This window comes from Anabrus simplex, chromosome 5 (genome assembly GCF_040414725.1).
Source record: "Anabrus simplex isolate iqAnaSimp1 chromosome 5, ASM4041472v1, whole genome shotgun sequence".
Classification (NCBI taxonomy): domain Eukaryota; kingdom Metazoa; phylum Arthropoda; class Insecta; order Orthoptera; family Tettigoniidae; genus Anabrus; species Anabrus simplex.
In genome coordinates, this window is record NC_090269.1 from 101,682,688 (window position 1) to 101,709,266 (window position 26,579).

General features: G+C 38.1%; 1 protein-coding gene across 1 annotated transcript in view; it reads right to left on the reverse strand.

The window, feature by feature from the left end:
• The window catches only part of LOC136874379 (transcription factor 12), a 94,276-nt gene that overhangs the window by 34,545 nt on the left and 33,152 nt on the right, over window positions 1-26,579 (reverse strand). The window contains exons 6-8 of the mRNA XM_068227777.1: window positions 17,248-17,307; window positions 10,513-10,680; window positions 3,540-3,666 (exon numbers count right to left, since the gene is read on the reverse strand). Coding sequence (XP_068083878.1) covers window positions 3,540-3,666; window positions 10,513-10,680; window positions 17,248-17,307 — 355 coding nt within the window. The remainder of the gene's footprint in view (window positions 1-3,539; window positions 3,667-10,512; window positions 10,681-17,247; window positions 17,308-26,579) is intronic.

The following is a 26,579-nucleotide window of genomic DNA, read 5'->3' on the forward strand; positions in this document are numbered from 1 at the left end:
CATAGATAACAGCAGGGTTTATTTTTTCTTGTAAATACTGGATATAAAGCACCAAACCAAAAATCCAAACCCCATGGCACTTAACGCCCTTGAAAGGGCTCTGGCCTGCCCAGCGACCGCTGCTCAGCCCGAAGGCCTGCAGATTACACACCCCTACACCAGGGGCCAGCGGATATAAAGCACCACAGATCGCAAATGATTTAATGGCGCACTTAACCCAATTTCTGGCCTGTTAGCCGTGCATAACTCATCAATTTCAAAGTTCTTGCTGTGTCCACATTTTATTACTGTATTCTTTTCATGATTGTAGACACTACCTGTGAATTGTTCCCTACTGTCTAATAGAATTCGCTACAATCACACATCTTTTCTGCCAATAGCAGGTGATTGACAATAGTTTTGTTGCTTCAGTTTATCGTTTTTTTATTTACAAAAAAATCAAAATAATGGATGGGAGTGTCCTCAACATTCAAGAAGAGAGGGCCATTCTATTTAGGTACGTAAATTTTAAGACCGATGAAACCTGGACTTTTATTATTATGTAAGTATCTGTACTGTATACCCAATTTTTTGCTATTTCCTTTTATTCTTGTTGTATTCTAGACTGAAAAAATGGGAATTATCTTTCTTACAATTTCTGCTCTATTTGTCTTGAGGATCGGAGGTATCCGGGTTTGAGTCATGAATACAACACTAAGATATTTTCAATACTTTTTTGTTATGTAGAAATTCGTTTAATTCGAAGTTATGTAATTTGAAGTCCAATATTTTTGGTCCTGATCACTTCAAATTACCGAGGTTTTACCATATACGCTTGTAGTTAGGATGTTAGTAGCCACTGGTACAAAATATTAAAAGTGTATTTCTTATTTTAACTATACCTTTCCTATTTGACTTTTGTCGACATCGACATCTAAGTTTCCCTTAGTACTTTAAAAAATCTTGAAATTTTACTACATCCAACAACTCAATTAGGGCAACAAAGCCAATTATTGTGTTTCAACAGCAATCTGGTCTCAAAATTACTACTTCCAAAGTTCCAATCATCCTTAAAATTTTCCTTATCACAGCCAGTCACATTAACCTATAGATAGTGAAAGGTTCTTCAGAATCTATGGAAGTATAAAACGCATGATAGAAAGTCCAAAATAAAATCCTGTGTATTTAATTTTAAAAGGATATATGGCAGTCTAAAGCATCTTGACTACTTTTGAAATCATTCCTTTACTGCAACGTTGAGCATCCTCGAGCTATGATTTTTGCCATAGGGCTCATTCAAACTCAGCTCTTGGTATATCAAATCATGGTGAGAATTTAATAGGAAGGACAAGAGCCCCTTCAAAGGCAACCATCTAAGGTACAGCAATATTTGATTTTGGTTGTTATGAAATCAACCAAGATAGCAATTACAGTACAAATTTTCCACTATAATTTGAAAATGTATGTGGTATGATTTTCTACTTCTTGAGGTTATGACCTCACACTTAATAATTTATTCCATTCATAGCTATTATTTTTCCTACTACCAAAAATAAAACTAAGGACATCGAAGAAAGATCATTTTCATTTCCTTCAACAATTTTGCTTGAATACTTAAATGTTTAATAATCAAACTGACAACAAGAATGGGACAGACAATACATTATAATATTTCCATAAAGATAAGAGAAAATATTGTCAGGCATTACACTACTATACGCCTCAGAATGTCTAAACATGGTAAGAAAAGGCCAACTTAGAAAACTGGACTGAAGGAAAGGAAGATCCTGAGAAAAATCATGGGCCCTATTAAAGAAGAAGGCAAGTACAGAATCAGGCACAACAACGAACTGTACCAACAACTGAAGAGCATTACAACATCTATGAAGAAGAGATTGAACTTCTATGGTCATGTCATGAAAATGGACAATCAGAGGCTCACCTCCAGAATCTTCCACACCATCTCTAGAGGGAAAGCGACTAATGCTAAGTGGGCAAGACTCGTCAGAAAAGACCTTCAAGAATTGGACATTGCTCCCAGTGAAATTTATGACAGGAATAGGTACAGAACGTTGATCAGAACGTCAAACTCTCTCTAGTCACTAACAGAAAAATCAGTACCTCCGGGAGGAGGTGTGAAATGGACTCAGGAGCGAAAAGACATTCACAGTGGAAGAATGAAGGAGTACTGGTCAAAGAAGAAAGCTGCTAGAGATAAGAACCACGTGGTCCATAGCAGGCCCAAACGGAACTTAAAAAAAAGAGAAAATATTGAATTCCAGAAAAATTGTTCGTTTAGAGTATGCTCTGTAACCATCTCTTCAGTTTGGAAAATGATTTTAAATTTGTTTTCAAGCAAATTATATTAAATTTTACGATATGAAATATAGCAAACCAAAAGAAGATTCTTGTTTGGAACATATTCCAACTTCATATTCTGTAAAATTTCCCCTTCTCCTCCCCTTCAGTGGCATCTTTCTGTTGTTTGTATAGGATCTCAGGCTCAATTAGAGTCTGAGTGTCCTCAAGGGCTCACATAATTCAAGTCCTTTAATGGCAACCGTGGGATCTCGGCTGAGGATAAGACTGTTTCCACTTCCTTGTATCGGGCTCCTCTCTTTCACCTTTCCTATCCAACCTCCAATGATCAAATCTATCCCCTCTGAATCTTGACAGTATTAAGTCTGTAAAATCTAAAGTGTCAACCATTTTCCAGCCATTCATGGCCTGTACTTTTTTCAACTCATACCATCATTTTGTGAGGTGTCAGGTATTTTCCCCCTTCTTTTCCTAAAATTATTTTTATTTAGACTACCAGGCACTGGAGTACCAAAATTTCACCACAAAAAGGAACTCTTTACATGCCAGTAAGTCTACTGACATCGATTTTTCAATTTAAGAAGAGAAGGCAAACATATAACAAACTACGCTGTTTAATTGATCTGAAAATGAAAATAAAATAATATTCTTTCTCTGTGATCCCAGGTTTAAGATTTTATCATCCTTTCCCTGTTAAGAAAACAGAAGTATTGGCTAGTCCAAAACTGTGTACTGAGAAGAACCTTAACAACTGAAGTATATATATATATATATATATATTGCTAGTAGTTTAAGATCGCACTAACACACTGAAGGTTTTGACAATGCAAGGATGGGAAAGGGCCAAGATTGGGAAGGAAGCGGTCATGGCCTTAATTAAGGTATAGCCTCAGCATTTGCCTGGTGTGAAAATGAAAAACTACAGAAAAACCATATTCAGGGCTGCCAACAGTGGGCTTCGAACCCACCATCTCTGAAGAAACTAATATAGTTTCTTTAAACTTAATAAAAAGAGACACAACTAAACTAATCATGGAAATAAATGATCTATTTTCTTAGTTTCTTAATCCTTGGTATGATGATAAGTTAACAAGAAATCTCCATAGCTGTCCAGAGGAAAAGATGGTCAAGGAGGTCTACGAGAGACAAAGACTACAGAGAGGAGAACATTATCAAAACACAAAAGATCTCCTCCACACTACCATCTTCACCTCCTCTGGCAGCCGCAAGCAGATCCTTACTTGAGGCTGGCCCCGTCAGCCTCTCGATCTTGATGGGCCCGTCTGTGTCAGGTGTGGGTGCCAATCCAGGATACGAACTCTGTGGCGCTCCTACAGTCGAGCCAGGTGTACCAGGGTGGGGACTGGGCTGTGAACATTGAAATAAGTATTGAGTAATACGGTAAAACTACGAAAAGGCAAAAGATAAGCATAAAATTGTTATTACATCATAAAAAGTCACCAAATGATGAAGAAAAATAAGGATTCCACTTAATATCGTTATACAAAGAAACTCGTGACCTCATCCTGAGGTGGTGTACACCGTCAATGAATGTGAGCTGCATGAACAATTTAACCACATACCACCCCTTCTGCCAGCCTTAAATTTCTAGCAGTACCGGAAATCAAATCCAGGCTAACAATTACGCTACAGAGGCATGCAATATCGTAATCATACCCACTGATAAATTAATAATTCACAAGTTAGAATTGTGCAGAATTTTATAGGTTTTTCAGTACCAGTAATAACGCATTCATTTTTAAGAACAAGATTATGTTTATAGGCAGGATATATTCAGTATTAAATCATAGTAACACTGAAATATCAAATGGTTAACTAAACTATGAATGCAAAATAACGTGTCTAAGATAAAAACAAATCATGTTAACAAGCCAGCAACTAATTTCAGATATTGCCACAGAAACAGAAAGAATAATGTCCCAGTTCCTAATAGTTCCAATAATATATTATTATTATTATTATTATTATTATTATTATTATTATTATTATTATTATTATTATTATTATTATTATATATAATTCGCTGGGGCCATCAAGGACCATGTTAAGTCTTGTTGCATTTGACACTGAACTTGGCCTTCTTTAGAGCCCAAATTTCCCTCATTCTTTGTAAGTGGGCCTGCTTACGCTCCACTGTCCAAGGGCCACCGTGTCTTCTCTTCGGTTGCTCATCTCGGTTTAGCCCGTTCGTCAATATTTTCTTGCGGAAGAGATCTCTATTGAGGGCGTCTTCAGCTGAGATATGTAGCATTTGCAGGTCTTCTTTGGTATTTCTAAACCAGGGAATTCTGGTTTTGGGGTTTGAATAAAAAAAGTGAAAGATTTCTTTAGTTAACTTACTTCCGTCCATTCTTTTCAGATGACCATAAAATCGTGCCCGTCTTTTTCTGATTGTGTCGGTAATTTTCTCTATTTTGCTGTAGACTTCCTTGTTGGATGTCTTTTGATGGATTCCATTTCTGTACTTTGATCCCAAGATTCCTCTCACAATTTTGCGTTCTCTTTTCTCCAGTTCTTCAAGGAGTCCTTTGTTGGCATTTAGAGACAGGGTTTCAGATGCGTATAGAACTACTGGCTTCAGAACTGTTTCATAGTGACGTATCTTGGTGTTTTGGGAAAGGCATTTTTTGTTGTAGATTGTGCGGGATGTTTGGTAGGCTATTTTTTGCAGTTTGCGTACTCGCTCCTGAAGTGCTTCTTTGTCCAGTCCATTTTTCATGATGATCTCACCCAGGTATTTGAATTTGTCTACTCGGGTGATGTCACCGTATTTTGTATGAAGTTTTGGTGAAGCCTCTTTGATGTTAGTCATTACTTCTGTTTTCTCAAACGATATCTGCAAACCAGTTCGTTCGGCAATTTCCTTTAAAATTTCAACTTGAGCTCTAGCGGTTTCTATGTCGTTTGAGAGAACAGCAATATCATCGGCAAATGCTAAGCAGTCTGTTGCGATCCCCTTGGATTTGGTTCCTATTCTCAATGGACTGTAGTTGGTTTCCTGTAATCTCACCCGCCAGGTTCTGATGATCTTTTCAAGAACACAGTTGTAGAGTATCGGGGATAGCCCATCACCTTGTCGGACTCCTGTTTTGATGTCAAAGGAATGCGAGAGACATCCGTGGAACTTCACCTTGGATTTTGTATCGGTCAGGGTGGCTCTAATTAATGCCAGCAGTTTCAAATCAACTCCAAATTCATTTAAGATGTTTAGCAGGACTTCCCGGTCAATGGAGTCGTACGCTTTCTTAAAGTCCACAAAGACAGACACATACTGCTTGGACCTTAGTGTACAATATCTGATGATCGTTTTGAGATTTTGAATCTGTTCAGCTGTCGAGCGACCTTTTCTGAACCCTCCTTGGTATTCACCTATTTGATGTTCGACTTGTGCTTCCAAACGCTCCAGGATGGCAAGTGATAGAATTTTGTAAGTCACAGGTAGCAAAGATATTCCTCTGTAGTTGTTGATGTTCTTCATGCTGCCTTTTTTGTGTAATGGATGGATCAAAGCTATTTTCCTATTTTCGGGTAGGGTCTCCTTGTTCCAAATTTCTTCTATTTGCTTTTGCAAGATATCAAGTGATTCCTCAGGGGCATATTTCCATAGTTCTGCTACTACTGAGTCTTCCCCCGGCGCTTTGTTATTTTTGAGACGGGCAATGTGGCGCTTGATTTCATCTCTGTCGGGTGGTCTGGAATCTGGGTACCTGAGTAAGGGTTCCTTGGTCTCAATGGTGCTTTGCGGTTTAGAGCAATTAAGTAAATTCTTGAAGTAATCTGCCAGAATGCTGCAATTTTCTTCATTTGACGTCGCCAGTGTGCCGTCCTTTCGCTCAAAGCATAGAGATGCTGGTTTATAGCCAGTGAGTTTGCGTTTGAAGGCTCTGTAGTACTCTCTGCTTTCATTCTTTCTAAAGTTTTGTTCTATCTTTTCAATGAGAGATTTTTCGTATTTACGTTTCTCAGTTCTGAACACCCTAGCTGCTTGGGTACGTTGGATTTTGTAGGTTTCCCAATCATTTTCTGATTTTGTAGAGTAGTACTGTTTCCACGCATTGAGTCTTTCTTGGAGGACTGATTAGCAGGTATTATTCCACCAGGCATGCTTTTTGCTTCTCTTGATTTCTGCAACGTCTTTGGCGGCCTCAACAAGGAGACTTTTGGCGTTGTTAAAGTCACAGTCATTTGGTCTAGCCTTCTCCTGGAACTCCTTGACCCTTTGCCGAAGTTTATCATTGTCGAAGCGTGTGATCTGTTTAGTTGTCTTCCTTGTGTTTGCGGGAATTGGTTTGAATTTGATAAGAGAGATATAATGATCTGAGGCCACACTGATGCCTTTCTTTACCTTGACATTCATAATCTCAGGGCAGTTTCTCCTGGAGATTGCAACATGATCAATTTGGAACTCTCCGAGAGCTTGGACGGGAGAACGCCAAGTCATTTGCTTTCTGGGTAGATGGCGAAAGTGGGTCGACATGGCCTGCAGGTTGTGATTTTCGCAAATGGACACCAGTCTTTTGCCGTTGGGATTGATTCTTTTGTGAGCAGGGTAATTTCCTATAACTTTCTTGTACTTCTGGTTCACGACCTAGTTGGGCATTGAAGTCACCCAAAAGAAGCTTGACATGGTGTTTGGGGATTTTGTTTAATTTTTCATCCAGTAGGTCCCAGAAATTATCAACTTCGTCTGGATCAGACTTGTTCTTATCGTTTGTAGGAGCATGTGCGTTAACTAGGGCGTAGGTTTTGTTTGCGCATTTAATTGTGAGTATAGACAATCTGTCATTCACAGGTTCGAAATTTGCAACCGATTTAAGGATCTTGGTTCTAACAGCAAACGCGGTTCCAAGCATCACAGCTCCATTGAGGATTTCTCTTTGCGCTTTGCTCTTGAAAAATCGGTAGCCTTCGGATTCAAAAACCTCTTCATCTGGGTACCTTGTTTCCTGTAAGGCCATTATGGATATCTGATTTTTGTGAAGAACTTTGGTGAGGGTTTTCAGCTTGCCAGTTTGTGTAAGTGAATTTATGTTGAAAGTTGCTAGAAAGGTTTTAGATTTTGGCCTGAGTTTTTGACTCTTCGGGGTACACCGAGATGCTCCGACTCGTCTCTTGCATGATGTCGAGTCTCCCCCAGAATCCGAACGAGACTCGTGCGCCGTGGCATTCACGACGAGGGATTTATCTGAAGATTTACCCCCTGGGGTATGTTTCTTGAAATGTTGTGCCATCATGCTTTTTGACTTGACTTTGCTTTGGACGGGTACCCATCCTTTTACAACTAGGGTTGTTAGCTCTAGAGGTTGCCTCAAGATGTTTTCTGGCTTCTGGTCATTTACCAGTCTTTGCCGTAACCCTGGCAAGGGACCAGTTTTTTTTTCACGGTGGTATTTTATTTCCCTACTACCCTCTGACTCTGCTGGCGGCAGAGCCAGCGAGCTTCCCCAATTCCAATGGGACGCGCCCGATGGAGGTAACCGGTAAATCCCCACACGGGTATTATTATTATTATTATTATTATTATTATTATTATTATTATTATTATTATTTCATATACACTTATGTAAGAAGACAACTCTATAAGAAAAACCAGCTCCTATATCCATAACACCACCCTTCCAAACTTACTACACAAAATATGTTATTCGTAATTTAATTGCCATCATTTTAATGTTATTAAAAGCTCAAAATCAAAGTGATTAATGTAAATGACACCCACATTCAATCCAATATGGAAAACATTGACATAATTGACATTTACTATGGAAACTTACATTCAAAAATCTTACTGTCTATGAAAACCCATTATAAACCTTCAAACCAAAAAAGTGTCCTTCGATAATACCGGTTCATGGACAATATCTGTTAAGCGTGACAAACATTTGCACCAAGATTGAAAAAATGTCATCACCAACCATTTCCCTCGTCCAGCTTCTGCCAGGCGAGGTTGCAGGTGTGAACTGTGTCGCAAACGTGGATTTAGCCCCGTTTTACAGCTGAATGCCCTTCGTGACATAAACCCTATGTAAAGTGATGAATTTATGTTTTTTCTGTGAAGGTTGCATGATGTGTTGTGTGTATATGAAAAGGGGTGCATTGGGACCCAATCCTTGAATGCAATTAAAATCCATAACCTGATTGGGAATCATACCTCGAACCCTCTGAACCAAAGGACTCGACGGTAACCATTCTGCAAGGAACTGGACATATACACTATGGTCGTTGTTTATCCTTTACACTTCTACAAAGTTAGTCTTCTCTCCAAACATAGTACATGATGTTTAAGAACTCCACAGTGGTAGAATCTGCCCTCAGAGGGGATTCTTTTAATACATCAGCACATCTACTGACATGTCTCTCTCTGACAATTATGAATTTCGAATGCCAACTATTACACTGGAATCAGACCCATAATCTTCAATACAACAATATAAACGATGAGCACATGAACAACTAAGCTACCATAGGAAGGATGATTGACGCTTAGAAAGTTTACAACAGAACTTGAATGCTGGAATGTGCATTTGATCAATTATTGATTTTGTCAAATATTAGTAGAAATATTTGCAACTGACTGATAATTAAAGGTTGGTGGCAAAATAGTATCAATATAAGACAAAAAATGAGGAAAATTGATGTATTTTATGCAATAAAGATATGAAAGTGGCTCACCTACTAAAAGACTGCCAGGAAAAACGACTAAAAGACTGTAAGAAAACAAGAAAGATCAGAAAGAAATATATAGATGGGAAGGAAATAGGTGAAATAGAAAATGAACCTTAATTTGACATTATTGGTAAGTTATTAAACAGAGAATGGAAGACACCAGGGATATTAGCAAAATTATGTAATATTATAAGAGGAATGTGTGAAAAGAAATTAAAAGAGGACGAGAACAGAGAAGAGTCATTTATAACTTGTAGTAAGAACATGTTTAGACTCTATGACACTGTTAAGGTCTATTTGCTAGTTGCTTTACGTCGCACCGGCACAGATAGGTCTTATGGCGATGATGGGATAGGAAAGGCCTAGGAATTGGAAGGAAGCGGCCATTGCCTTAATTAAGGTTCAGCCCCAGAATTTGCTTGGTGTGAAAATGGGAAACCATGGAAAACCACCTTCAGGGCTGCCGACAGTGGGGATCAAACCCACTATCACCCAGATGTGAGTTCACAGCTGCGCGCTCCTAACTGCACGGCCAACTCGCCCGGTCTGTTAAGGTCTAGGTAGAACCTCAAATGCTAAGTTTATATAATGTACTGTAGCAGTAAATTATAGTGTAATCATGTGTTGTGACAGGCTTTTTAAAACTTTATTGCATATTTTATTTTTATCACTAAAAAAACAAGTTGCATGTGATTGTGATGAGTGCTGTGGGCGGATGTTCTCTCTCCTAATAGGTGATCATCCACGACTGGCAGAGGGAGTCTGTTTGTTGTCTTAATCCATTAATATGCAGTAGGAATATACAGCTCCATGCTGTTTGTGACATGCTCAAATGCTACGAGGCAATAATTTATGAACTTTGCTCTTGTGACATTTTTCCATGTTTAAATCCTTGTTTATTATGGTATACACAGTTTTAAGGGATATTCCTAATTTACTTGCAATGACTCATTGTGTGGTTGGATTACAGACATAGACAAGGGACTTGATTCTTAGTTATCCCTTCTGGGGGACAACTAGCAGCAGGTCGTAGGTGTAACTGGTTTCTTCCTCTTGAAATTAACCCCATGTGAGTGCTTCCCTTTTTTCACTCAACACCAAACTAATTCCTTTATTCGACACCACAAAATTTTGCTTCCTGAAAATTTAAATAATAGCAAAATGACTATATTTTGCGTTGGAAAGGGCAGTGAAGTAGCCTTTCCACAACAGTTCAATTTTCTTCGGCATTATTAGAGCAACACATCTGCCACTACTACGAAAACTACACAAAATCTGATGTGTTCACCTCCAACAACCCTAGCCATGTCACTCACAGAGTAGCCCACAATCTCATTTCAAACCAGTCACCAGAGATCAAAAACAACCTTTGGTGTTTGAAAATACTCAGCGTCTAGAATGCAAATACTAGCAAAAAACTTATGAAACAATCTACTAAATAAATTAATTGTAAACAAACAACTGAAAATTTATTCTTACATGCAGTTCCAACATACCACCATGGTGTGATTTATTTATCATGCCTACCATGTGTGTGTCGAGGGCAGTCTGTGGATGATGATACGTGCCCAGCAGTCCATTGGAATGTGACGCAAGACTGGCAGGTGCAATGGCGTGCAGCCCAAGAGCCTGACTCTCGGCATGGTTTCGCAACACATTGATGGCATCGTCTAGTCGTTCCTCCATCCTCGTGCCCTGTAAAGACAATATAATTATTTTTGCTCAAGAACCTACAACACAATGCCTTACTGCAGAAAACATAGGAATATATTTCAGGAGAATTATCCTTCTTTTAGAAAAAGAAAACATTAGTTGGAAATGTTGCTACATGTTTTGCTACAAGATGCCAGATACACAGCTTACCAAATCCATCATAAATAATAATAATTGTTAATTGTTTATGAATAATCACACAGTCAGCAACAATATTTTTCACTAATGAGCAAACATTTTTCTAATTTACCCCCAAACAGTACGTTCACCACCAATAGTTAAATTGTTTTCCTTGCACCAAACAGAACGCCTTGAATGAAGAAGTCTCTGTTGCCATGGTTTATACAATATTTTTCATTTAAAAAAGGAATGTATGAGGACAGTTTGAAAAGTTCTCAGAATCACCACTAGATGTCAGTGCTAGAGCAACGAGGTTCCCGCTCAATAATAACAAAACCTTTGTGAATGAACACGTGGTGCGTCAGTGCTCTAGCTGCAGGAGTGTGGTAGTGACGACTCTTTGTTGTTGTTTCCGCGTAGTGATTTGTGACAATGGAAAAAACTGAGATTCGAGCAGTGATTAAATACTTTGTAAAGAAAGGTATGAAAGCAAAGGAAATTCATGCCGACTTTCAGAACACACTGGGGGACTCTGCTCCTTCATTTTCAACTGTTGCCAAGTGGACCAGCGAGTTTAAATTTGGTCGGGAGAGCTTGGATGATGATCCGCGTAGTGGACGGCCAAAAGGTGTCACGGCCCCAGAATTTATCGCAAAAGTGCATAAAATGGTCATGGAGGATCGTCGACTGAAAGTGCGGGAGATTGCTGAAGCTGTAGGGATGTCTTCTGAAAGGGTATATTACATTTTAACCGAAGAATTGAGTATGAAAAAATTATCCGCAAGATGGGTGCCGCGGCTCTTGACAATGGACAATAAACACACCAGATTGGAAATGTCCGAACAAAGTCTGGCCCGTTTTCAGTGCAACCAACAAGATTTTTTGCGCTGGTTTGTGACTACAGATGAAACTTGGGTCCACTACTATACCCCAGTGACAAAACAGCAGTCAAAGCAGTGGAAACATGCTGATTCACCACCACCAAAGAAAGCAAAGGCAGTGAGTTCGGCCGGAAAGGTCATGGCCTCAGTTTTCTGGGATGCAAAAGGCATTCTGCTGTTAGATTATCTTTCTACTGGCCAAACAATTATGGGGCAATACTATGCAAACCTCCTAGACCAACTACACGAAAAGATACGCGAAACAAGGCCTGGTTTGGCAAGGAAAAAGGTCTCTTTCATCAGGACAACACTCCGCCGCACACAAGTGTTATTGCCATGGCAAAACTTCATGAACTGGGGTACGAATTGTTGTCACATCCACCTTATTCACCTGATTTGGCACAATCAGACTTTCATCTATTCCCCAAGCTGAAAATTTTCCTTGGTGGACGGAGATTTTCTACAATGGAAGAACTGACAGCTGAATTGGAGAGGTATTTTGCAGGCCTGGAGGAATCTCATTTTCGAGATGGGATCAAGGCATTGGAACATCACTGGACCAAATGCATTAGTCTACAGGGAGACTATGTTGAAAAATAAAAGCAGTTCCACCGAGGTAAGATACTTAATTCTAGTACATTCCGAGAACTTTTCAAACCACCTACGTAGCTTTCACAGTTGTCTTTCTTTTCCTTTACAGCTTGATCGATTGTGTTTGTTTCATAGCATATTGTCGGGTCAAGAATGTAGAAAATGTTAGAATGTTTGTTCATCGCTACAATATCTACAATTCGAATCGTTGTCATATCTGTTATCTTTCAACAACTGGGTAAGTACATGCTTCACTTTATGCTGTCTGGTTGATAAGCAATGAATTGAACAGACATGACTTGAATACATGACCTGGAGTTTCTTTCTCCTTTGAACATCTGCAGAGGGACGCTCCATTCATTCCGCTATCATTCCCAGGTGCCAGCCCTGCGCTGTAAGGGTGGCATGCCTGCCTCTTAACCGGAGGCCCCTAGTTCGATTCCCAGTGAGGTTAGGTATTTCTTCCTGGATCTGAGGGTTGGTTTGAGGAATACTCAGCCTAGGTGATTACAATTGAGAAGTTATCTGAGAGTGAGATAGCGGTTCTGGTCTAGAAAGCCAACCCATTAGTTACAAATACACACCATAACACCAGATAAGAAAGATCAAAGCCTCTTGTGGGGAAAAATCAAGAACAATTTCCTTGAGGTTGTCGAAGGAAACAACTGTTTTGGCAATACTTTTGCAACCCTCTAGTATACTAAACTCTGTTGTATATTGACGATTGCTGTGGGCAAATGCATGACATCATCAATGACAGCCCATAGGCTACACTCCAACAAAATAATGGCAAAAATGAAATACCGGTAATAAAAATTACATTATTAATATAACTTATTTTTTAGAAGATGTGGTACCAACTTAACTAGGCCTAAAGAAGAAGCATCGGAATGTTGTTGCTTTAGCTTCCCATGCAACTGCAATGGAAATGTCTTACGTGTGAAAAACTTTCACAGGGTTCACACAGAACACAGTAACTCAACATCCAACTTGTTTAAGAATAGTAAAACCTCCTATACCAGATAAGACTGTGGCACTGAAGTTTAGACCGTTCAACACATCATGGAGGACTGTGAACTGAGAGCTTATCAAAGTAGTTGTAGCAAATACATTGACAAGAACTGTGAACGTGTTAGCAGCTTGCAAATTAGTTTACAAGTTCATTTTATTTAATGATTTAAATAAATACATTACACCAAACCAAACCCCATGGTGCAACAGCCCCGAAGGGCCATGGCTTACCAAGCGACCCCTGCTCAACCCGAAGGCCTGCAGATTATGAGGTGTCGTGCTCAGCACAACGGATCCTCTCGGCTGTTATTCTTGGCCCTCTAAACTGGGGCCACCATCTTACCGGCAGATAGCTCCTCAATCTTGTAATCACGTAGGCTGAGTGGACCTCAAACCAGCCCTCAGATCCAGGTAAAAGTCCTTGACCTCGCCAGGAATCAAACCCGGGGCCTCTGGGTAAGAGGTAGGCATGCTACTCCTACACCGCGGGGCCAGCTTAAATACATTACACACATACACCTAAACTATGCTTGAACCAAGTTCCGACAGTTCTCATACAATGTACTTATCTTGCTGACTAATGACAAAGGCATGTTTCTTTTAACAAGGCACTTACAGATCTTTCTTCTCCGACTACTGTCATAAGCATTCTGTACGTTAAGTAATGCAAATGTTGGGTGCTTTTCTTTCTCCCAATGACCTTCCATAATCATACAGCATCTTTCCAGCATTCATACTGTTGTTCTAGCAGGCCAATATTTTTACCTGATGAGGGCAGTATTACGTGCACAGGCTGGGGAAGTGATACCAGTTTACTCATGAATAATAATAATAATAATAATAATAATAATAATAATAATAATAATAATAATAATAATAATAATAAATGTACTCCCTGCATTTAAATTAAGCGCCTTTTAGAAGGCCATCTGCAACTTGTACTTTAAACTACAGTATGTGGTAGAAGAAGTTTGAATGGTTTTTGACAGAGGTCTCTACTGTTAAACTAGGCGCTCCCTCTGATGAGAGGATGGACAATTAAATTTCAAGAGAAATTTAGTATTCATTACTTCGTAAAACTGAACTGTTTGTAAATCGTTTTTGGTGTTCTAAAGTTATCAACACTTCTATCTCTTCCCGCCAACTTAATATTGTAGCCAATAGGGAATTTTGTACAGTTATTTAATTCACCAATGAGAAAATTTTGATATTTGTTTGATTGTCCAATGGAAATTGGAGGTGTGTCAGGGCTTCGGCCCAGAGAAATCTGGAACCTTCCTCTCCGCTATAAAAGCTGGGACATTTCGGGCCATGTTGCCCTTGATCGCTCCAGTCCAGCAGTAGTGTGTTAGTACAGGAGGGAGGGGAGGGCTTGCCTCCTTCATCTTCAGGAGGTCCACCAACTCAAGGTTATGGCAGACTCCATGTAATCATGTAATAGTCTCTGAAAGATAGTTCGAGGAGAAGGTTTCAAATTCTTCCATAATGTAACTTCTATTTCTCAATGTAAATTCTCAAACAAGTCTAAAGAACTTAAGGTAACTTAAGGAATAAAGAGTGGGAACCCTCTTGTATTCTCCTTAAACTTGGCATTGAGGTGACTATGATTTTGGAACCTTTAAAATCTATCTTGTAACTTAAAAAAAAAATCCTTTCATCTAGTCACCTCCGTAGCATAGGCTTAGCCTCCGTAACATCGGGCCATATGCCCACATAGGGTTTGCAGTATTTTCATGTGAATTTCAAGAAGTGCCAGAGTTTGCCTCCTAATATTTTCATTTTCGACCAGTAACTTTAACCCTTTCTTTTTTAACTAAGGCCAGGTAGAATGGCAACTACTGCCCTTGTTAAAGTTCACTATTTTTCATTCTATTTTCCTATATATTTTCCACTGTTGAGCAAATAAGGCAGTGTCTGTTCGTTTTTGTTAAATGTAGGTTTGCCTTTAATAGGCTTGGAACTTATAAATGTTGGAGAATAGTTTCCTAGAGAATAATTGTGTGGAGCAAAGATGCTCTTTTTCTACTATTGTAAATTCTGGAACTTAGTCTCCTAGAGGAGTTACTGAATGGAGCAGTGATTGCTCTTGTTACATTGCAAATTGGGAGCCTTAAGCTCAGTCTGTAAAATTGTTGTCATTTGATTATCCTAGGCTTTTCTAATATTGTTGTTCAAGCTCTCGAGCTAAACTTTTGTACGTGATTTTTGGTTATTGCCTAACAATGTTTAAAATTTGAAAATAAAAACAAATCTAACAAATATAATCGCAAATTTTAAAGTTTTAAACTGCTATTTAATCTTTTCTCTATCCATCCATTCATGCCCGCACTTTCTTTCACCTCTGTCCACCACAGTATCCCCGTAACAACAACAACAACAACAACAACAACAACAACAACAACCACAACAACAACAATAATAATGATGATAATAATAATAATAATAATAATAATAATAATAATAATAATAATAATAATAATAATAATAATAATAATAATAATAAAGTCTATGGACTAATGACTTAACAACAATCATCATCATCATCATCATATGACCTCAACTATAAAAACAGGCATTTTAATTTGATATAATTTTTTTAAAAGTTGCTTTATGCCACATCGATACAGATAGATCTTATGATGATGATGGCACAGGAAAGAGCTATGTACTATATATGGTAGGGGTGGTGATTATTGTTTTGAGAGGAAACATAATTAAGCAACCATCCTCTATTAAAAGCAATCAGAAGGAAAAAATTAGAGGGGTCTGACACTTCGAAAACTGAAGATATCCGTCAAAGAGAGACAAGGGCCATGAAGGGCATGAAAAATGAAGAACTCTGTAGGCCTCGTTACCTAATATTGTCGGGGTCAGAAAAGAACACAAGTGTTGACCAAGGGAGGTTGGATAGGATAGATGAAAGTGAGGAGCCTGGCACAAGTAAGTGAAAGCAATGCCAGGACTCAGCTAAGGGCCCCGTGATCGCCAACCCATGCTCCCAAGTTCAGAGCCCCTAAGGCTATAGACAGAGAGAAAGAAAGAAAGAAGGAAAGAAAGAATTCATCGCAGCTAGAGCATCATCCTCGCAGAAGCACAGGATACCTATACGCATCAACTCAAAACACCAGCGCAAAGTCTCTCCAGAGGTCACATTCCATTCTGTGTATCGATTTAGAGCTCTTCCTTGGCTTCTCAAAGTCTTAATGATTCTCTGAATAATAGTCATCTCAAGACCATCTCTTCATTGTTGCATTAAACTGTCTTTGCAGTAGATTCAATTCTTCTTCGAGTTTAAGCTATTCTCAACATCACTTGCAGTAAATTTCAAAAACATCAATATGCCTCTGGTCAGATGTATATAGGAAAATGAAAAATACCAGAACATTAAATCACATTTGAGTATATAATTATAAAGGTAGTCAAATATTTTCTTTTTCATTCTCTATTTCTATATCTGAAATTTTTTAAAAGATATATTACTCTAGAATGACAACAGTAGTTCATATTAGACAAGATTCCACTTTAAACAAGTTTTACCATTCATATGCAAGGATCGTCCTCAGCACTGTTTACAAATTTCTGTTCATGAGTTGTGGTTCTGGACTTGAAATATTTACAAAACAATCTTCAATTTAGAAAACAATCTCATAAACTAATCATTTTCGAAGTCCTCTACCATATTTACACAATGCCAGTCATCATTCTTGAAATTTAGGTGGTAGGAATTTCACAGTGCTGTTTACAACACTGATTTACACATGAGATATAGACTCTATATGATCTTGGCAAAAACTTCACAACTCTATCAGTATTTGTTCTAATAAACCTGTCTTTAGAGTCTCCATCCACATTAAAAGATACTAACTAATCACTAACCAGTAACACACCCCAAAAATTAACTATGGATATTTTATAGAACTTATTTGTATTAATGAACAAAACTTACCTCTGCATGATCCCGTAGAAAACCGATGGCGTCGTCTAGCCTCTGCTGTTCCGGTGCAGCCTATTTATTGTTCCAGAGGGGTAAAGTACAGGGACAGGGAGAGAGGAGGAAACAAAACAACCAAGCCATTACAAACCATGCAAAAATAATAGAAAACTGTGACAAAACATGCCAGGGGTTGTGTTGTGCTGCACATGACAAACTGAAAGCATCAAGACATCTGCTGTGCTGACCATATAGTGCGGCCTACCAAAACAACAATACCATTACCAAACAAATTACGTCCTTTCCTGCACAACAATCAAGACTCCATACCCTATATTAGACTTCTAAAATGGCATCTAATACAATTCACCTCCTTGTTTTAAAATTCTTTCTTCACAGAACTTCCATTACATTACCAATGATTTTGTTTAAGTAAGAGTGGAACTGTAAAATGTATGATAAATAGAACAGGGTTTCCATTGTTTTCTTCAGAACTTTGGAAATACACCCTGAACTTAAGAGATTTCAAATTATATAGGATAACCAAAAAAGTGGAGCACACAGATGCTGGCAGAAGTGAGCCACGTGGCAGGAATACGGCCAGAGAGGGAGGAAGGGCTTTTTCCTTGGCCTGAGAATGCAAAGTTAGCAGTTATAGCTCGAGCAGTGGCAAAGGGAGATGGAGGTGACAACGCAGCTTGTTCGGAGCTGCTTGCTTTGTGACTTTAAAGTAGACCTGTCAGCAGCCAAATCAAGTCAACACATATGCCAAGCCTTTGGGGAGACTGCTGGACATTAACGCACTACCAGGTACTGGTTCATGAAGATCAAGTCAGGTGATTTTGATCTCTCTGATGACCCCTACAGTGGCTGCCCTAGGCTCTAAATGACGATGGTTTGCAGGAGGCCATAAAGAGGACAGCAGCCACACGTGTGGCCAGCCTGCCACACACTTCCAAGGGTCTGACGAAACAGACTACACCAGCACCACATAGGGAACACATACAATTTGATAAAATGGGTACCGTGCACAGTGTGGATGCCAACAAGGAACAGCAAGTGACAGCCTGTTTATTGCTGCTTTTGCAATGTTGCAATGAACCCATATTCAACCAGTGATGAAAAGTGGATCCTGTATGACACACCCAAGCATGCCAGACATTGTCATCACTAGACTCTGTGCTGAACACTGCTCGACCATCTCCACACCAACACAAGACCTTGGCTCTGTACCTGGTGGACTAGTCGCCAAGTGGTGCACTATGAGCTCCTAAGATGGGGCCAAAGCATCACCAAGGTCCTGTACTCGAAGCAGTTCAAATGTGTACAATGAGTACTGAAGCAGAAGCGGCCATCATTGGCTAATCGCAAGGGTGTACTGCTTCTGCAGGAAAACGCTTAGCCATATTTGGCATGGTCACTAGGGAGACCATACAGCGACATAGCTGGGACACCCTGTGCCGTCCACACTACTCCTCACATATTGCACCAACAGATTACCACTTTTTCCATTCTTTGGACAACAACCTTTGTGGGAAATCATTCCCCAATGAGGCGGCTGTACGGGAAGCACTCATGGATTTCTTTTCATCCAAGACCCCCAACTTTTATCGCCAAGGCGTTGCACAGCTGGGGACATACTGGCAACAGGTACTGGATGCCCATGGGGATTACTTTGAGGACTGAAGGTTCACAACATTTGTTGTCTACCAACTTGCGTCTGACTCTTGAAAGTGTACAGAACATTTTTGCTTACCTTGCATCATACTATCAATGATGAAGGCAATAGGTTGTGTAAGGGGTGAAACTAGATCACCAGCCTAACTCTTTCATTCTCCTGGTTCTTAAATCTGGTATTATTAATCTTCCTCAGAAGATCAGATATATTCAGCTTCACATACTTCACAATGAAGTCAGCTCTCAGGAGTTACAGTGATAATGGTCATGAATTTTGAACAGTAATATGGCAAGGAGGAGGTTAAAGAGGGAATACATTATTTCTCCCATTTGTTTTGATTGCATTATATTTTAATTATCCTGAACATGAAAAACTACTTTCACTTCTACTTTCATCTCAATACTTGATATAATTTTCTTTCGAGTATGATTCCTTTAATAAACTTAGAGGCCATGTAACTTCTCCTAACTTAAGAGTCAAATGTTTAAAAATTTCATTAATCATTAATACTCAAAGGAAATGCTTTAAATAATTCTCTATTTTCAACAAAGACAATTAATAGTAACTGGTCCAACTTGCAGCATCATAATACAACACAACACAACACATTCTTCTAGCATGACTGTCTTCTGAAGGAAGAGAGAGAGAGTTAAGCTTTCTCAAAAGTATTCATACACTGAGCATTGCAAACACAAAAGACACTTACAAAGATAACCACTAATATGCACTGCTTCACAGCTATTTACAAGAAACTCCACAATCTAAGACAAAAAGAGAGCAATTTACATACAGCAGACTAACCTCAATGGTACTAAAATACAAGCTAATTTGGTTACTTCCCAGATAAAACAGATCCTTTAAGATGTAATTTCAAATAGTGGAATTAACAACATTTCTTATGAAGAGTTCTATTCCCATTTGGATCTAATCAGCAGAGATATTATCAAGTTCTAAGCAGTGGAAATATAACATCTAACAACAATGGTGCAGAAAATAAGAAAGGACAGGATCTGCAAACAAATAATATGTCAGCAGGCTCCAAGTTAAAACAGTCAATAAGTTGAACTTTAACTAAGGCCTGGTTAAGGTAGTTTGGCTGCTTAAAACAGTTGGAACCACAAAGAACTCCAAGAAGTGTCTGGAAACTGTGGTTGAAGCAAGAAGTGGCTTGATCAGATGAAGTAAGAAGGAATGAGGTCTGGAGTGACAGAGGCAAGAGGACAGCACTTGCATACTGCACCTGGGTAACTGCAGATTATGATGATTTTTTCCTATGCTTTTCTGGGGAAGCAGCAAAGCAATTCTCTAATATCAACAAGCACTACAAAAAGTAGAAATCAACTTCACAGAACTATATCTTTACTAGCAATGGAAGAAATTAAAAATATTTACAAGAAGTAGATAGAGCCTCTGTGGCTCAGGCGGCAACACGCCGGCCTCTCACCGCTGGGTTCCGTGGTTCAAATCCCGGCCAATCCACTTGAGATTTGTGCTGGACAAAGCGGAGGCGAGACAGGTTTTTCTCCGGGTACTCTGGTTTTCCCTGTCATCATTCATTTCAGCAACTCTCCAATACCATTTCATTTCATCTGTCAGTCATTAATCATTGCCCCAGAGGAGTGCGACAGGCTTCAGCAGCAGGCACAATTCCTATCCTCGTCGCTAGATGGGGGCTTCATTCATTCCATTCCTGACCAGGTCGTATGACTGGAAAAAGGCTGTGGATTTTCATTCATTTTCACAATGAGCAGATGATGCTAAAGAGATGACCCCTCTTTCCATTAAAGGAGCAATTGCTCTGGAAAGATCTGCAGAGGTTGGACTCAAATGATCATCCCAACACTAAACAACCCAGTACATCAAGTGAACTGTGGTGCAGTCAACCATGTATGATCAACTAAAGTATATTGAAAGAATTTAAATGTCAACTCAAATTGCAGCAAAGGGTAAAAATGGTAAAAGTACTTGAAGAACAACCTTTGTAACAAAAGTATGGTATACTAATTCTGACTGATATGTATAGTAAATATCCAAGCAACCCTCTTCATCATTATCGATTATACATTGCCAAATGAATAGAATAGAATAGAATCAATTACAAGCAACAGACAGATTAATATAAAGAAGATCAAAAGCTTTCTTAATTCAGATGTCCTGATAGACCTACTGTAAGACCAAGTCCAGAAAAAGCAATACCTGACAGACTAATAAAGGGTCTTCCCATGTTATAAAATCCACATACACACGAAGAGAATAGGAATCGAATACCTCGGGAACAATTATGTGAATTCTTCCAGTTTATGTGATCAAGCATGTTATCATCTTATCTACCATAAAAGGACTGCAAAATTCCTAAGTCAGTTATTTTTGGTCAAAGTTATACCATTATACGAGAAGAATACTGTTTAATCAATATGAAAGCCACATGGAAGACAAAATGGTGGTAAAACTGAGGAAGTCAACCACAGAAATTTAACTAAACTGATAGGAGCAACATCACGTGCTACCCCAAAAGGAATAAAAAAATAACGTCAAGAATAATCTCTTCGACAACATAAATAAAGATATTTGTTTTTGAAATGAAAGATGGAACAGAAATTGGAATAATATTAAATTCCTCACTTGAAATATCAATAAAATATAACAGGAAGCATTTTTAAAACAGGTGCTTCACATCAGGACCAAGTGACAGAGCAAATATAACTACGGAAACTATGTATTCATAGGATAAGAGAAAAAATTCTCTGTAATATTATAAAACTCCAAATACTTGCAGATTTTTAAGAACACAGACCAAGCAGACTCAGCACTATTGCAAAACATAAGTAATATTTCAGTATTCAATCACCTTCATTAAAACAAAGAACACAAATATGTAACTCTGATCAAGTGTTTTCCCACAAAATAGAGCTGTGAGAACAGTGCAATATAAACAATAACAAGAATAAACTTAAAAATTTAAATGTACATAAATTATATACTGCTAAACAAACATTTTTCATACGACAACAAGCTAACTACCACACAAAATGTGTACTCCTGGAAAACAGGAACTTCACAGTGCAAAAACAAGTGCTTGATGCATAAACACATTCTATACAAAAGAAATCTTACCTCATTCTACTCAGCCAGACATTCCATATATTATGGTTCTAATTTTGTTAATACATAAATACTTTCTGTAGCTAATTTTGATAACAAACAAATACTGATAAACACAAAACAAATAACCCTGTACTTCAGTGTGATCTAATATTTGTGAACAAGATGGCTCTCAAAACACGGCCATTCCATTCACGTAATGTTTTGACCTCGCTCATTCTATCACCTCAAATTTAAATTCAGATTGATAATACTGTGGTTCGTGGTGTGGATTACTCAAGTCACATCCTAGTTTGTGAACCATGAACAATGGCTGAGAGGCCCAGGAAGTAGTCCTGAGTGTTGGGACACCAGTTCCTATGGAATAGGAGTGGGCATCTCTGACACATTCCAAGTCGTGGCCCTCTTTATGCTTAGGTGGCTAGGACTATACAATCTACCAGTTGCCCCTAATCCATTAGAGGAGAGATTCTCACTGAGATTATGTGTAAGTAAGGCAGCATTCTGCTTCACAGAATATTTACCGAGCACATTCAGAACATTTTAAGCATAGTCTAACTTCAATATGACAGGTGAGGGACTCCTTGGAAACAGCTTGGTGAAAAAATGGAATTTGAATATTAATGGGGCTTATGAAAGAAAGAAAGAAAGAAAGAAAGAAAGAAAGAAAGAAAGACATGGCTGAGTCAAAAGAGAGGATGCATCTGGATATATTAGGAGTTGATGATATTTGGGTAAGGGGAGATAATGGGGAAGAGATTACAAAGTAATCTTAATGGGTGTCAAAACAAGGGAAGGGCAGAATGTAGGGAAGGACTGTTCATTAGGATTACTATTACATGTAACACGATTTCTGTTAGGCAAGTAAATGAGTGAATGATGTGGGTAAAATTAGCAGTTGGAGGAATTAGGCTGAGAATTGTCATAAGTCTACTGACCATGTGAGGATGCAGATAAGGATGAAATTGACAAGTTCTATGAAGCACTGTGTGACATCATAGTCAGGGTCAATAGCGACGACAGGATAGTGCTAATGGGTGATTTCAATGCGAGAGTTGGAAATAGAATTGAATTATATAAGAAGGTCATAAGTAAATGTGGGGAAGAAGAAGCTAATAGGAATGGCAGGCATTTACTGGACTTCTCTGGCAGTATGGGATTGGCATTTAGAAAAACATTCAAACCACTCCACATGGGAGGGTAGGGGCACCAGATCCATGGTAAGACTATATCAAAACTGAGTATGAATTCAGGAAATCTGTTAGGAATGTGCAGATATTCCAGAAATTTATCGATGATACAGACCACTACCTGATCTGTAGGGAACTAAGTATCTCTATGCCTAGACTAGAGAAAATGAAATCTGTCTGCAGACAGGACGAAGAAATTAGACAAAAGTACATGGATATGATTAAAGAAAAGCAAGCAGGGTCAGGATATAGGAAGACAATGGGTTGGCATACAGGGATGCTGTAGCAGAAAAAGCAAGGAAATACCTAGGAACAACTGATGTAAAGATGAGAAAATGCAAACTGCTAAATGGAAGGAGAGGGTGAGGGCAGTTCTTAAAAATAAAAGGAAGGTGTATCAGAAATGGCTCCAAACAAGGACTGATCCAGACAGAGAATTGCATACAGATGAAAGAAACAGAACGAAACAAATAGTTTCCATGAAGAAGTCATGGGAAGATTTTGGTAATAATCCAGAAAGCTAGGTCAGCAGCAGGGAAACTTTTCCAGACAGTAATACAGAATCTTAGAAAAGGAGGATAAAAGGAAATGTTCATATTGTGCTCATTGCACCTACTTTCAAGTTCTAATTATGGAAATGATTACTTCATTTCCATCTCAATGAATCCCTCCCTGCCACTTCATTATAATCATTATCAAAATATAATTCTCCTTCCATGTGGATATAAACCTTGTAGACACCCACAACTAACATTATATCTAAAAGTTCATCTGTTTATGAGAAAAGTGAAACTTCAGTTTGAGAAAATCTGACACAGGAAGGAAATGGGCAAGAGACAATGAAAAAAGTCAATATAGTGAATGCTGCAGCTATGTGAAAACGTAAGTGGGGAGAACAGGTGTCATTACCAGTACACCGTATGTATTTCTAATTATTTAGGGCTAAGATTGTGAAGGAAGCAGACTTTAGTTACATATCATTATAGTGCTAAACATTAGTTAATAGTAGGAAAACTACAGAAAACCATGTCAAAGATGGCCTAAGTGAAATTTTAACCCACTTCTATTCTCAACTGTGTTCCTGAGACCAAGTCCACAACACTTCCAGATTCTCAAACCAGTCTCAAATCTATGACCAGAATCTAACCCATGGCCCCCCCCTCCAAAACAAAAGCAGAAAACCTATTGCGCTAACTACTAAACTATGGTTATGGTAATATTGCACATTTCTCTTCTTCCACCACCATAGAAATGTAGCTTCTCCAGAATCAGCCTTTATTCATGATCAAAGCCAAGGACAAGGACATTATCCTCACAAAATAATTCGTCTTTACTTTATGAATATTTCAGTCTTTACTTTATGAATATTTCAGACTTCATTGAAGTTATTAAAAGAAATAAGTTTCATAATGATAGATCCGTATTGAACTGTGATTACAATAGAGTAAAATAATATATTATTATTGGTCCACCTTTTCAATACAAAATGAAAATTACATAGGGACTAGTTTCGACCTAGTAATAGGTCATCATCAGCCTAAAGTAAGTCAAAGATCGAAGAAAACATAAACAATGTAAACACAAGTACAGTCTCTTTAAAGGTACATACCAAGTGGGAAGTTGAGTAGAGATATATGAAAAATAATAACTCATCCAAATTGACGAAGCACTGAGCGGAATTTATGTAAAGTTCGGTGCGCCGTATATTATAAAAGACCACTGTGCACTAAATGATGCAATAAAGAAGAATAGTAGGTTGAATGCTGGCTTCTTCTTAGCTGTTGTATAATCGAAGAAATTTACGTCGTGTTTTATAAGGTATTGATAGACGTCAAAATACATGGATGTTGGAAGGCTCTTCAGTTTTTTTTGAACATGGCAATAGTTGCGTGTGGAGGCTTAGGAAACCAGAGAAGCGTTATATTATGTTAAAAAATAGAGATCCTTAAAAAAGTCCCGTGCGTTGTATAAATTGTGGAAATGGAAATCGAAAAAACTTGGTTCTTAAGCGATAATGTTGTTCATTCAGAGATCGATTGAAAATAAAGAATCGTAACATAGTCTTCTCAAGATGTTCATAAACCAGAATTAATAGACGATGCGAAGTATGATGCTAGGAGAAAGCTCTTCTGCTTCTGGAATCTTGAAGGACGATGGATGTTTCACGAGGTGGAGCAACATATATGGAGTTAAATAAAGGTGGAAATAAATTCGCAGTTCAATGCGGACCATAAATTTGATTCTGAATAAAAGACAGTAAGATTTTTTTTTTTTTTTAAATATGTCAAAAGGAAAACTCAAGCGTGATGTGATGAGCTGAAGAGAGAAACGGAGGTAGGAAAGGATCAAAGGAAATTTTGAGGAGGTGAGGGAAGAAAAATGAAGGCAGGAGAAGAATATATAATTTTTTTTATTTTTTATTATTTTTTATATTTTATTTTTTAGCTGAAGAGAGAAACGGAGGTAGGTAAGGATCAAAGGAAATTTTTTTTTTTTTTTGAGGTGAAGGAAGGAAAATAAAGGTCTGAGTTTTTTTTTTTTAGCTGAAGAGTGAAACGGAGGTAGGTAAGGATCAACGGAATTTTTTATTTTTTTTATTTATTTTTTTTATCTGAAGAGAGAAACGAAGGTAGGTAAGGATCAAAGGATTTTTTTATTTATTTAGCTGAAGAGAGAAACGAAGGTAGGTAAGGATCAAAGGATTTTTTTTTTTTTGAGGTGAAGGAAGGAAAATAAAGGTCTGAGAATTTTTTTTTTTTTTTTAAGGTGGGGCTGAGGGATGTGGGAATATGGCAGAATGATTAAGAAAAGTGCTAAAAATAGAATGAACAATCGGACCTTTAATATTAGATTTTGATTGTCTGAAAAGTTGAATTAGCAGGTCAAAAAGAATGTTTGATTTTTCGGAAATGTCATTGAGATTAAAATTGGGATTGAAATATTGGTCTAAATTTATAAAGCAATTCTCTGTTATGTTAAGGAGGGGTCCTTTATTCATAATTTTGAGAATTGTCATATCTTGTTTAATGTCAGTAAATTTATGATTACAATCATTCATGTGCTGACCAACTGCAGAAAATTTATTGTGTTTTTGGGCATTGACATGTTCAAGGTATCGTATTTTAAAGTTTCTTCCTGTTTGTCCGATATAAGAAGAATTGCAGCTGTTGCATTTGAACCTATATACACCAGATTTTGAAAAAGGGTCAGTTCTATTAATAGATGATGAGTTGTGTAAGACATTAGCGTTATTATTGTTGGTTTTGAAGGAGATTTTAACATCATGTTTTTTAAAAACGTTAGTGACCTTGTAAATATCTTTATTGAACGTGAAGGTAGAAAATGAAGAAATTTTTGGTTTTTCTTTTTTCAGAGTG